The sequence below is a fragment of the Salmo salar genome, chromosome 06 (assembly GCF_965601325.2).
Source record: "Salmo salar chromosome 06, fSalSal1, whole genome shotgun sequence".
Taxonomy (NCBI): Eukaryota; Metazoa; Chordata; class Actinopteri; order Salmoniformes; family Salmonidae; genus Salmo; species Salmo salar.
The window spans coordinates 39,354,802-39,368,897 of NC_138296.1; the positions used below are offsets into that span (position 1 = coordinate 39,354,802).

At 43.9% G+C, this 14,096-nt stretch overlaps 2 protein-coding genes across 10 annotated transcripts in view; one reads left to right on the forward strand and one right to left on the reverse strand.

Annotated features, from left to right (window-relative positions):
- The first annotated feature begins 398 nt into the window (after nucleotides 1-398).
- LOC106607179 (transmembrane ascorbate-dependent reductase CYB561) lies at nucleotides 399-9,911 on the forward strand. Of its 2 annotated transcripts, none has more exons than XM_014203864.3 (6): nucleotides 399-851; nucleotides 1,776-2,002; nucleotides 3,773-3,871; nucleotides 6,688-6,791; nucleotides 6,975-7,132; nucleotides 8,074-9,911. In XM_014203864.3, exons 2-6 carry the CDS (start codon nucleotides 1,792-1,794, stop codon nucleotides 8,267-8,269), a joined length of 768 nt encoding a protein of 255 aa, XP_014059339.1. In that variant the 5' UTR covers nucleotides 399-851; nucleotides 1,776-1,791; the 3' UTR covers nucleotides 8,270-9,911. The 2 variants fall into 2 exon arrangements, with proteins under 2 accessions (XP_014059339.1, XP_014059338.1); XM_014203863.3 differs by having other exon boundaries at nucleotides 1,785-2,002.
- A 68-nt stretch (nucleotides 9,912-9,979) lies between these two features.
- LOC106607178 (protein TANC2) overlaps nucleotides 9,980-14,096 on the reverse strand; it is a 149,290-nt gene continuing 145,173 nt past the window's right edge. For all 8 annotated transcript variants that reach the window (XM_045720468.2, XM_082976563.1, XM_082976564.1 and 5 more), the window contains one exon: nucleotides 9,980-14,050. In XM_045720468.2, the coding sequence (XP_045576424.2) occupies nucleotides 12,076-14,050 (1,975 nt within the window). In that variant the 3' untranslated portion in view covers nucleotides 9,980-12,075. The remainder of the gene's footprint in view (nucleotides 14,051-14,096) is intronic.

A 14,096-nucleotide genomic window follows, 5' to 3' on the forward strand; every position in this document is an offset into this window, starting at 1 on the left:
AAAAATTACAAAATAAAAACATTTAGATATTGTGGATACATTTTTTCCCTAATAAAAGTAGGCCTTTAATAGTCCTGTATTGGCGGACGGATATAGCCACATGCAGCATGGGCAAAAACTTACTTTGAAATATTAGTAATTACTTTGAAATGTTGAAAATGCCTACTTGAATTAAATAAACTGTTCTTTCCTGCATCTTTATTTTCAACATAAACATCTAGAGCTGTGTAAACGCAGGCAGAGCAATTCTGAAAATTTCTTCCACTAATTGCTCTTTTGAAAAATCACATCCGATCTTTTCACGTCAACTCTTTTTCAACGCTGATCTGATTCAATTAAAGTAGTCAACTAATTGGTCATTATGCCTTTTTAATGGATTGCTTTGATTCACTGCGGGGTCTGCATCTGCAAGGACGCCCTGGTAATAGACCTTTGGACATCTTCGTCAGTGCGGTGCCAGACATCATCCTCTCTGAAGGCTGTTTGTGCACCTCCCTCCTCTACGTTTGATGCTAATTGAAGGGAGGGGGAGTGTATAACGTATTTCTCTGTCAACTCAACGTTTAGCTGCGCCACTGTTTCTGTCACGACCAGTCGACAGATCCACCCACCCGCGACGTTTTTGTGGTGCGAGTAAGATAACGCTAAAGAGGATTAAGATAAAGCTTATTGTGAAATATTTAGTGGCAGGCCTAGGCTATAGGACTTTATGGCGTTTCTTTAGTAATGAGGTTACTACGAAAATTGTAGGCGTATCTAGGAACCAGTCCAAAACACACAGAAGGAGCGGAACAAGGATATCCACTCCCTCTCAGACTTGCTGGGAAAGCAGGTTATTTGAGGACCAAACGGTAAGTGGAACATGGATGTTTGCGCTTGAAGTTGTATGAGGATAGGATAGAGCTCCTAGACGTGTGGTATCCAAAATTATAGTCGAGGATAGCCTATAAATAGTGTTTTGTTTGTCAATAGTTTGCTACATTTAATCACATTTCTCACATCATGCACGAGATTTGGTTCTTGTTTCTGACATGCATCCATCTCAAATCCAATCAGTAGCCTAAAATAAGGGTTGACGTTTCGTAGCAGGTTAGGAGAGCATTTTTGTTAACTAACTCTTTTCTTAACCTAATTATTCTAACCTACTAGGTTAATTCTCCTAACCTGCTGCATAAGTTCTCCTTAATTATGAGAGTAACTTTCGACCCTAGTTGTATACCATCTAGTAAAAAACAAGGTGTAGGGTAAGCAACACAATTTTAACTGAATACACACACTTTGAATAAAAACGCTGTCCTACTCCTATAACAAATATTAAACTCAATACACAATCACATTGAAACTTTGAATAAACAGCATTTAACAAACTGTTATTCAACTGAAGAGCAAACACCTAGTCATGTAAGTGTTTTTCACATGGATGTGGTGAAGTTTCCCAAGTTTAGAGCTCTGCAGTCTCACATGCACATCATCACATGAGCCCAGAAGCAGCGCAGGAAAGGATGCTTCTGTTTATCTCAATCCTGGAGGCATGACTAGACTGATCCAGTATTTGGTTATTTCTCTGACTCTTTTAGGGTGGTGACTGGTAAGAGACTAGGTTAAGATTCAGATCACAGGTTTTCTTCATCCATGAGTCAAAGGTCTTTTCAGAAAGCTATAGGTGGGTCTTAACATGGGCCTGGATGTTTTCCTGGTTGGTTCAGTCAGGAAACTAGTCAACATTATACATTTTTTGAACCACTGGACTAAACCATCATTCTCCCTCTTTCTAGCTCTCCAAGACACACCATGGAAGATAGCCCTCAGCGGGCTGTGCAAGGCCTGGGCTCCTTCCCGTGGTACGTGGGGGGGACTCAGGTTCTGGGCCTGGCCTGTGTGGTGATCACGGGCGTGTGGATGGGCAGCTATCACGGAGGCTACGCCTGGGATGGTTCTGGACAGGAGTTCAATGTACATCCGCTCTGCATGGTCCTGGGCCTGGTCTTTCTCTATGGAGATGGTAGGGCAGAATTGGAATTAAACCAACTAAAATTAAAACCATTCCTCCAGCAATTTAGTTAAACACATTTTTATAAATCGCCTCAATTAATGGCTCATTGTCCCAGTGATTGAATTGGTAATGTAGAGCAATAAAGTAGCTCATTACTGCTGCCCTATGTACACAGACATGGAACACTGGTCACTTTAAATGTTTATATACAGTTTTACCCACTTAATATGTATATACTGTATTCTAGTTGAGGCGTATCTTTAACTATTGCTGTACATATACTATTAATATCAATGTATTCTTCAGATATTCTATCCATATACTGTCTATACATCCCATCATGCATATATACAATGTCGAGTCCGGTGTATATGTATCTCACACACACCGGACTCGACATTGCTAGTCCTAATATTTCTTAATTTTACTTTTAGTTTTGTGTGTATTGTTAGATATTATTGCACTGTTGGAGCTAGGAAAACAAGCATTTTGCTACATCTGCTAAATATGTGTATGCAACAAAACAATTTGATTTACTGGTAGCATGGAGAGATGGAGGTAAATGAACAGAGGGAAGCTGAAGCCACAGTGTCTTTGAGCCACAATGGCAGTTGTCTTCTCTGATGTCTGTTCTGTTAGCCTAGGGGTCTTCTGACCTATTGCATTAGTGTGATGCTAATTCTACACTGGGCTCAGGCACAGGCCCAAGGGAACACTCTGCAACAGGAATACATCCCTAATGCTATTAGGGTGGCAGGATACGAGACTTTATTTTTTGTTTGTTTCTAGGCCGTTGTTTTTCCCCCTCTCTCTGTGAGAGAAATTAGTAATGCAGGGATTTGTTCCCATAAATAGTACTATGAAACACTTACTGGAAAACAGTTGCAATGAAAGCAAAAGTTTTCAGTTTTCCATTGGTCCCTGAATCGTGACTGTAATGAGGAAAAATAAGTTATTCAGCCACTGACAATGTAAATAAAATCTCCTTTGTGGTGTCAAATAAAACAGCTGCTTGTTAAGTTAGTCAGCTGTAGTGTTTTGATTCCTAACCTTGCTACAGCAATTGAATTAGGACATTAAACTAATGTTCACTTAGCCATTAGTGTGAGCGGTCAGTCCAAATGGAGCTGGCATGAGAACACCCTCCAGAGGAACCAGCTGTCCTTAGTGGGATCGGGAGACACACAGCAAATACCTTTTGCCTGGAACTTTGTTTCACTGTTTCTGCAAGGTTAATGTCTTAATAATACAAGAACTCAGTTGAACAGTTTGTGTTCTCATCGCATTTCTGTAACATTTTTATGCTAACCAACCCTATCTGTGTTGCTGAGACCTTGGTGGCAGCTACTTGTCAAGTGTTTAAAAATACATTAGTGGTTTTGTTGAATGACTTCTGCCCCACCTTACTTAACCTTCACCTCAAGCTCACTGGGACTAAAACACCCCCATAACTACCCTGATTCACCCTTTCTTTTGGAGCATCATACCTGTTATTGCCCTTGGTGCCATGTTAAATGTGATTATGCTACTATGACCAAAGTAATGACTAACCTTTTAAATGGTTACAGCAGATTAAGGTGCAAAAGCAATGTTTGAAGGTGAACTGTTTTATTTCAAGTTGGTGTATAATCATGTTATTACAATTTACATATTACATGTGAACGTTGTGAAGTCTGACCACTGTGTATTTAGACAGACTTTATTATTATCATCTTGTGGAAATGATTCTATTTGAATAGTCTTCTGTGAATGTTAACCGGCCTTGTTTGTCTCTCTCAGCGATCCTGGTGTACAGAGTATTTAGGAATGAAAGCAAACGCAACGTCAAGGTTCTCCATGCTGTGCTCCACCTTCTCGCCCTCATTATCAGCATAGTGGGTAAGGCCTGTGTGGGTGTCTAAGGGCAAGACTTGTTGTTTTGGCCCTTTCCCCTTGAACCCGAACATTCTAAACTAATTTAAATTAGTAGCTATTGTGTATATAAAAGGAAAATGCCTAACCTAGCTAGTTGAATATATTATGAGACATCTCTTACGTGGTGGGGCAAACAAGTGGACTTATCTATCGGAGGGTCATAAATAGGTTCTCTAGGGCCAGATCAGTCATTCAGACTAGAGGTCGACTGATTAATCGGCGTGGCCGACTTCAAGTTCTCATAACAATCGGTAATCGGCCCTTTTGGACCCCGATTACATTGCAATCCACGAGGAGGCTGCGTGGCAGGCTGACCACATGTTATGCGAGTGTAACATCAAAAGGATCTTGTGGCTGCAAGGAGCCACGGTAAGTTGCTAGCTAGCATTAAACGTATCGTATAAAAAAAAAAACTAACTACACATGGTTGATATTACTAGGTTAACTAGCGTGTTCTGCGTGGCATATAATCAATGCAGTGCCTGTTAATTTATCATCGAATCACAGCCTATTTCAACTTTGCCAAACGGAAGACGTGAAAAAAGCACAATCGTTGCACAAATGTACCTAACCATAAATATAAATGCTTTAAAATCAATACAAGTATATATTTTTAAACCTGCATATTGGTAAGAATTACATGTTAGCTGGCAATATTAACTAGGGAAATTGTCACTTCTCTTGCGTTCTGTGTAAGCAGTCGGGGTATATCCATCAATTTGGGCCGGCTGGCTCGTTGCGAACTGTGTGAAGACAATTTCTTCCTAACAAAGACCTTAATTAATTTTGCCGAATTTTACATAATTATGACAACATTGAAGGTTGTGCAATGTAACAGCAATATTTAGACTTAGGGTTGCCACCCGTTCGATAAAATACGGAACGGTTCTGTATTTCACTGAAAGAATAAACGTTTTGTTTTCGAAATGATAGTGTCACAGAATGTCGTACTCGTCGCTGAAAATGTCATATGTGAGAGAGAAGGACCAAGGCGCAGCGGGTATGTGGATACTCATTCTTTTAATTGGAAAATGAAAAGCATCCACAGGGAAAAACAAAACAATAAACGGTACTCACGATCAACAACAGTTTTGCAGGCTATCCAAAAACGCAGTGCAAAAACAATTCCCCACAACCCCAAAGACAAACACACACACACCTATATAGGACTTCCAATCAAAGGCAACTATACACACCTGCCTTCAATTGGAAGTCCCAATCACCAACACAACATTAAACAAACAAACCACCTGCCACATCCTGACCAAGACTAAGCAATACGCCCTCTGCTGGTCAGGACGTGACAGATAGTTTCCGGTTTGACAATATTAATGACCTAAGGCTCGTATTGCTGTGTGTTTATTCTAATTAAGTCCATGTGTCACAAGATTCATAGTGGAGAGAAGACCAAGGCGCAGCGGGAATGTGGATACTCATGTTTATTGATTAAAAAAACAAGTAAAGTATCCACTGGAAAACCAAAAAAACAATACTCACAACGGCAACAGTGTGGCAGGCTAAAACAAACGCAGTGCACTCAAACAACTACCCACAATCCCAAAGAAAAACACACCCTTCTATATAGGACTCCCAATCAAAGGCAACTCAACACACCTGCCTTCAATTGGGAGTCCCATCCCCAACACAAACCCTTAACATACAAACAACCTGTCACATCCTGACCACAACTGATACAATACCTCCCTCTGCTGGTCAGGACGTGACACTATGATTTGATAGAGCAGTCTGACTGAGCGTAGGTAGGCAGCAGCAGGCTCGTAAGCATTCATTCAAACAGCACTTTACTGCGTTTGCCAACAGCTCTTAGCAATGCATGAAGCACAGCGCTGTTTATGACTTCAAGCCAATCAACTCTCGAGATTAGGCTTGCAATACTGTAGTGCCTATAAGAACATCCAATAGTCAAAGGTATATGAAATACAAATGGTATAGAGAGAAATAGCCCTATAATAACTACAACCAATATTCCCAGGTAAGAAGTTTTAGAAGACTCATGTTAAAAGGAACCACCAGCAAGGAACTTAAATGTTAGCTTTTTTACATGGCAAATATTGCACTTTTACTTTCTCCAACACTATTTAAACAATTGTTTCATGAGACTGAATTGATTTTCTTTGTATTATATTAAGTTAAAATAAGTGTTCCTTGTTCATTCAGTATCGTTGTAGTCATTATTACGAATGTATACAAATGCGTATCGGCTTTGTTTGGTCCTCCAATCAGTGTCGGCATTGAGAAATCATAATCGGTCGACCTCTAATTCAGACCCACAGCTAGGGTAGATGCACAAATCATCATTATTTTTGAGTTGAAGTTAGCTAAGAGATGGTGATGGCATGGCTCCTCAAAATATAAGGGAACTGGCAAGGTAAAAAAATAAACTAACGTAGTAGACTATGAACATGGGTAACATGAGATGAGACTGCGCATGCTAACCACGAATCAGTGGTGCGGCATGGGAGTGTAAAGCTGACTCACAGTAGCCTGCGTCATGTACTGAGGTCTGGAGTAGTCATGGAAACAGGCAGGTGTATCCAAACCGGTCATCAGTTTAAACGCTGCAATCCTTACTGACTCAAACATTTGGTTTGCAAGCAGGGTCATCATGTAAATGCCCACATATCCATACATGGAGGCAAGTAAAAAAAAACACTAAAGAGTAACATTCATTGATTATGTACTAAGTCATAATTGATCAACATTGTTCTATACAAAATGAATGGGATAGATTGACAGCATGCATCATTGTATCTCCTCAGGTATCGTGGCTGTGTTTGACTTCCATAATCAGAACAAGATCCCCAACATGTACTCCCTCCACAGCTGGTGTGGCATGCTCACCTTTGTTCTCTTCTGTGTACAGGTCAGCCCTCGCCTCTCCTGTGCGCACACACAAAAGCCAAGCTAATAATTTCAACTTTTTCCTTGTATCAGAATTACAATGAATGTACTGTTTGCACTGAGAACCTAGCTGTATACAGGCAGTAGCTCTCATATTACATTCTAATAGGCATAATCGTTTAACATTGGTCCTCTACTCCCTCAGTGGCTGATGGGGCTTGGTTTCTTCCTCTTCCCTGGGATGTTAATGGCGCTGCGGAGCTGGTACCTGCCACTACATGTCTTCTTTGGCCTGGCCATGCTTGCCATGTCCCTAGCCACCTGCTTACTGGGCATTTCAGAGAAATTGTTCTTCAGTATCCAGTGAGTATTACTATGCAGGGGCTCAGTTCCAATATCATACCACCACTTACAATTTAAGAAATGTATACAAATGGCATGGATTTTAAGTGGTATGCTAAAATACAGAAATGCCCATAATTATTGGGTGCTAAGTATTTGGTGGTTCTCCCAAGTGGTGCATCAGTGCCACTAGAGATTCTGGGTTCGATTCCAGGCTCTGTCGCAGCCAGCTGCGACCGGGAGACCCATGGGGCGGCGCACAATTGGCCCAGTGTCATCCGGGTTAGGGGAGGGTTTGGCCGGCAGGGATGTTCCTGTCCCATCGTGCACTAGCGACTCCTGTGGCGGGCTGGGTGCAGTGCACACTGACGCCAGGCGTGTGGTGTTTCCTCTGACACGTTGGTGCGGCTGGCTTCCGAGGGGTAAGCGGCCGTTGTGTCAAGAAGCAGTGCGGCTTGGGTTGTGTTTCGGAGGACGCACGGCTCTCGACCTTCGCCTCTCCTGAGTCCGTAAGGTAGTTGCAGCGATGAGACGACTAACTACCAATGGGATACCATGAAAACAGGGTAAAAAATACATTTGGTAAGGGATGTGCCAGGTGTTCAAGTCAGTGGTATTTTTGTCACTTTGGATCATGAAGTGCTACTACTTTGCCCAGCTCTACCCTGCTAAATCATAGAGGAGTTAATTATTGTACAGGGTGTTTGGTGAAAGCTGGTCTTTTGCTGTCTGGGCTATCTTTATGACAATGTGGTCAGACATGGATTTTAATGATATTGAGTCTCTGCACATCATGACTCATTCTCCTGTTTGGTGCCATATGTTATGCTTAAGGTAATCTTGATAAGTCACATGGAAATATTATAACTAATGATTCTTTACAAATGTTGCCGTTTCACATTAAGATGTACTGTATCACAACAAACTCTATGATATAATACAGAAATCTTTCTTCTTCCCAGACACACATATTCACAGTTTGTCCCAGAGGGGATCCTTGGTAACATGCTAGGACTGCTGCTAGTAGCATTTGGGATTCTGGTAGGCTACGTGGTGACACGGGAGGACTTCAGGAGACCCCCACACCCAGAGGACGAAGCCTTATCTGTGCACTTTAAGACCCTGACTGAGGGGGGAGGGAGCCCCACCTCACCTTAAACCAGGAAACACTCTGGTCTGAAAAGCTACTGTGTGCTCGGGCTTTTATAAAATAAAAATAAAAAGCTGGTCTATGAGAGCTGGCATGTAACAAAAGCCTGCACACCCAGTATCTCTCCAGGACCAGCTGGAGATCTGGCTGATATGCTGTCTTTATTTCATGTCACATCAAGAGCTGTTGTACACCCCCTTGAGGTGAAATGGAGGTATGACAGGACTGTTTTGACTGCTGTCAGATATTAGCAGTCACAAATGTGCCATATAAAGGCTCTAAAAACAAAATAGCCTGTGCTAAGTGTTCAGTGAGGACAAAGCCGTGTGTCCAAGCCAATTAGTTGTGCCTTCATCCATACTTTAACAAGGAGTAACCTCCAGTATTACAAACTCAACTTCCAAGCTTGTGATAAATGAAGAAGTTGCAGTTCATTGTCACAAAATATTGAATTAATCTGTTGAATTTATTTTAAAGGATGCACAAAGTTGTGACTGAACAATGCCTGGACTTTTGGGGTTGAATTACCCCTAGGCACTGTTGAAGCAGTTTCTTTACCATTCCTTATGTTTGGCTGGGTTGAATTTTCATTGATTCAGGGTTTCCCAAGCCCCCCCCCCAGAAGATTCATATTTGAGTTTTAACCCTAAAGCACATCTGACTCAATTAGTCAAAGGCTTGATGGTTACTTGAATCAGGTGCTACCACCTATCCAATAGGTTCAGGGCCCAGTTTTTTGCAATTGGATTAAATCGTAGCATTGGGTATTTCAAAACAAATTACCATCAAGATTAAATGTTTTTCAAGACTGAAAGGTAGTGATTAGGATACTCTGTAGAGCATTGCGCTTGCAGGATGGTGGGTTCGATTCTGGAACCACTCATGTAAAAAAAAATAATAAAGAAATCGAATGTATGCACGTATAACTAAGTCGCTTTGGATAAACAGCAAATTCTGACTGAAAATTGGAAGGCACTACAACCAAGACATTTCAAGGTGGGGAGGTTTAAACGTTCATTATGTTAAATCGACTGCAGTATAGGTATGTGGTCAGTTATATTGAGAAGTGTCAAATACATGCATGTTCTTTTGTGATATGCAGACATTTTTCATCTTAATTACTTTAATGTGTTTCACTATGACAGTGTAGAAGTAGTCATGACCTGTCCAGTAGAGGGCAAGGTGTAGGCCTACTCAAAAGCCTGTGATCTTACTATTGCAGTATTTGATCTAATCTTGATTTGTAAAATATGGGTTTACAGAATCATTTGTATCTGGACTAAGGGGTCAATTTGGTATTCAGTAAAGATCTTTTATGCGTCTGTGGTGTAAAATGCTCAGAGCTAGTGTAATAGAAGGGAGTTATAGTATTTGTGCCAAACTGGATTTAATTGTACAATAAGCTGCTTATATCTGTATCCATGTTTGCGGTGTATGAATGTTATGTATTGTAATTTGCTTTGTTCAAAGCATCTACTTGTCCTAATATTTAAATCAGTTTGAAGAATAATTTAACTAAGATTACTTGAGATTCAATATTGCTGCCTCTTTTCACTTGTGGAAACTTGTTCTATACAATAGGCACTGCTGACTGACAATTATTAAACCTATATTGCCTTCCTATCACTTATTAAAGATGCATGACTCATAGGTGTGCTTTGTTTGATATAGTCTGTCAACGTGTTTAAGAGACGTCACCACTGATGGTGTGAACAAGCTAAAAGTAAAAGAGCCGACCCACATTTATTTTCTTTGACGTGGTAACCATTAAGTACATTTTACAATCGCTTAACTGGGTTAAAAATGCATGTTTCTTATTACCGTCTCATTTCAAAACACCACAACTCACATATACAGACAATTTACAGAACTCTGCTCAGCAAACCCCAAAAAAGGAAAAATGCCTTCTCCCAAGAGACAAAGATGGCTGTTCCTCCACCCTGTACTCTGCCTCCCTCTCCAAATATTGATAAACTGCTATACAAACAAATATTACATGTTTATATCAGCATGGGAGTAAGCAGAGAACAAACATGCATTTCTATGAGGCACAGCATGTACAATTATTTACACGAACTATATATTAAAAAAAAAAAGTTTCTTGAAAATAAATGTTATTTTGGGTGTTAATCCAGACAGGAGAGGGTATTGACTGTAGGGTTAACCTTTGATATTAACAAGCGGTGCATCCAATCAACTGGCTCATTCATTTCCTTCAACGTCCTGGTTGGAGTGTTTATGAACCAATCCGATCGCAGAGCCTCCACCTATTACCAAACATAATCAAGCACACCAATACACAGTAAACAATTATAAATAAATACAAATAAAACTGTTAGCCTACATTTTTGACATTTTAAAGTAACAAATGACTGAGTAAAAATGAAGACTACAGTAAATAAAAATGTAAACTTCACAGATAAGGGGTTCATATGTTCTTGTAAGAGAAGTATCTTTAACTGATTGTTGTTCATACTAAGTGCCAGTAGGGAATAAAGGGTGTTACCAAACTGGTGGGTAAACTGCACTGTAATTGTGTTGCATTGACTTGCATCAGAGGTATGAAATCCATCACAATTGCCAACCTTGTATAGGTAGATCTTAATGTAGCCTAGTCTTGACACCACTTCAGTGTATTTTTTCAAAACATATCTAGTTTCATGAAAGTGTAACCAAAATGTAGACTTGGATGGGTTTGTACGTTTCTGAATATATAGGCTGACTACAACAATTGATAACTCGGTTTAAATCCTTAACCTAAATATTAGCTTTGGACCCATTTCTGTTCTATATTGAATACAATGTTTGACCACCTAAATTCCATTGTTTTATGGAAAGCATTTTGTCGACGGATAAAAATAGTCCTTCAATGACCACTTGGGTAATTTGAAGTCATGTGTGCATGCTGCCAACATCTTTGACCCTTTAGTGGCCAAAAGTGTATGTAGTACAGTGTTATGTTTGAATAACTGCAGATTTGGCTGGTAGAGATAATTCAACTGTAAAAGGAAACATTCAAGTTATTGGAAAATAAGAAATGCCCGTTTCCCAACAGCTTCACAAAGCCTCCTGCATGTCACTTCTTGAGCAAAAAAAAGACAAGCAAAGAAAAAAAAAATCAATCCAATGGAAATAATATATATAATGTATTTTACAAACATAACTTAAATGATAAATATTACTTTTCTTTTTGTTGTTGCTTTTCCTATGTACAAGTATGTTGAAGTCTTTTTTCAGTCACATTTACAGCAGAGAACATAGTCATCTTAGTGAAGGACGCTCTTCTATTGAGTCGTTCTGAAGAAGGCATTGAGAGTTTGGACTTCAACAGGTTAAGCAGGGAAGTGCCCATGGCTTGAGTCTGACCATCCCAGGACAGGCATTCAGGGGCAGGGAGAAAACGGCAGGCAGCGGTCTCTCCTGCTTGAGATCTGGAGGTTTCCAGGTCAGGGTGTGTGGTATTAGTCCTCCTACAGGCTTTTCCAACAGACTCCAGTTCCTATAGTTGTGGATCATCCCTGCCCCCTCCACTTTGACTATACAAACTACTCTGCAAACAGAAGGCCAACATATTCTGGGGTACTGGAGGTGTTGGATTCACCTGGCAAACTGCAGTTTTAGGCTTTCTTGTATTCATCCATAGAAAATGGTTGTGAAGGACAGAGGCAAAGAAGATGCATGGGAGGAGAGTTTAAATGTGTTTGTCTGCAGTAGTGTTGCCTTCTCAGTCTCATCACATACCCTTGGGGTTGTCTCTAAGTCATTGCAAATCAAAATATCTGCAGGCTTATCAGTCCTCTCCCTCAGTCCCTCCCTAAACGTTTGACTCCACGAAAGGTCTCTTTGGTTTGATAGGGGACGTGGGGCCCTGCCTGTCCCTGGAGTGCTGCATGTACTCGCTCTCCTGGTAGGCCTGGGCCACAGGCAGCGTCCGGGCCACCTTGACGTCTGGGTAGGATGGCGCCTGGCTCACGCGGCCCATGCCGTCTGCCCGGCCGTCCCGTGAGCTGTTAGCTGGCGGTTGGTAGTAGTCTTCGTCCAGGAGGTGTCCGTTGTGGGCGTTGTTGGTGCGGTTGTAGTAGGCGATGTGTCCCAGGCTGGGCTGTTGGCTGTAGCCATGCTGAGGGCCAATGTTCCCTGGAGACGTGGCAGAGCTCGTCACCACCGTGTCCAGGGAAGAGATGGCCCAGGAGCGCCCTATTGTCTGCGGTTGTGGTGGCAGGTACTGGTGAGTCCGCGCCGTCTTGTCGACAACGCCCATGAAAGGTGTGTTTCTGGAGCGGAGTGCCTTGTCTGGGTACGTCCCCCCCACCACCCTTATGTCGCTGCCCTGCGGAGGAGACACAGGCGAGAGGTCATCGCAGTAGACGCTACCATCCTCGTAGGACAACTGTAGAGGGATTTCCATCTGCTGGGCTGAGGTGGAGCCCCGGAAGCCTGGGGCTAGATTAGCTGCAGAGACCCCACCCAGGCTTGTGTTGGAGGGGGAGAAGCGGAGGCCTACGCTCTGGGAGTGCATGAGGGGCCGGGGAGTGGGTGCGTGTGGCTTTGGCTCTGCGCTAGTGGCACTGACAGGTCGGCGCAGGCAGTGGGGGTTCTCCGGTGATCCCAGCACCGCCTGGTGCTCCATCTCTAACTCCATCTCCATCTGAGGTGAGACAGGGTAGTACGCTGCTGACTGGCTGCGGCTGATCTGGGGGGCCTGGCCATAGCGCGGACCTCCAGGCCGGTAAGCTAAGGAGGGCCGCTGGGGGAGCTCGTCCTCCATTGGGACCATCTGGATCCCACCATGTTGGTACAGTGCTCCTGCACTGAGGCTGGCCTGCACCTGCAGCGTGGGCCTCCCTTCCAGGGCACTGGGGTATATATTCACCCCGTCCCCCAGCTCAGCCAGGTCGGGGGGGAGGCGGGTGCTCATGGAGTGGGCCATCTGGCTGTAGGCACTGGTGCCCAGCACAGCACTGGAGTGCACAGCAGAGCTGGGCTGGTTGGTGCGTACGATCTGGGCCTTGGCAGGCTGCAGCCACTGGCCCTGCTGGGGAGGCTGCTGCTGGGAGGGCAGCTGGAAGGAGCGCTGGCTGCTCACCTTAGACAGCGGAGACTTCGGCCGGCCGGGTATCTGCTCCGACTGGTAGCGGGCTGAGGCCGACTGTGGCCGGTACAGACCTCCTCCGCTCTCTGAGGTGGGGCTGGCGCGGTACTGAGGCCCCCGGCGGAGAGGCGAAGGTGGTGGGCTGAAGTTGTACGGCGTAGCGGAAGCCTGGTGGGCTGGAGAGGTGTGCGGAGGGCTAGGCCGGTAGTGGGAGCTCTGGTGTGTCGGGGAAAGTGATGGGGAGGTGGACTGGTAGCCTTGGCGCGTGGGGGAGGACATGGAAGGGGGGCTAGGGGGCAGCTCGAAAGCCTGGACCATGGAGGGGCCTCCGGAGAGGTAGGGCGAACTGCGGTGGCCCGGGGAGGGGGGCAGGCTCTGGATGAGGGGCAGGCCAGAGGGGCTTGAGCAGGGCTCGGGAGTCATACCCATGGGGAGGCTTTCCAGGTCCTGCTCCAGGTAGTCCTCATCCTCTTCAAACAGGTCCTGCACTGGCTGCATGTCCTCCAGGCGGGGCTCCAGGGACTGGGGAGGGGGCGGGGCCTGCTCTCTGGGAGGGGATGGGGGAGGGTCCAGCTCCTGTTGCTCCTCGAACTGAAGACACTCCTCCTCCACCCTCTGCAGCAGGCGCTGGATCTCCCGGTTGTTGGGGCAAAGGAGGGTGGCCTCATTCAGGTCCTCCAGGGCTGCGTGGAACTGCCTGAAGTGGATACACAAGGGGGTGAAGAGGGGAATATCAAGAGAGA

Coding starts and splice junctions, on each gene's coding strand:
- LOC106607179 (XM_014203864.3), top strand. CDS start 1,792: ATGGAAGATAGCCCTCAGCGGGCTGTGCAAGGCCTGGGCTCCTTCCCG. Junction 2,003..3,772: donor GGTCTTTCTCTATGGAGATG/GTAGGGCAGAAT, acceptor TGTCTCTCTCAG/CGATCCTGGTGTACAGAGTA. Junction 6,792..6,974: donor TTGTTCTCTTCTGTGTACAG/GTCAGCCCTCGC, acceptor CTACTCCCTCAG/TGGCTGATGGGGCTTGGTTT.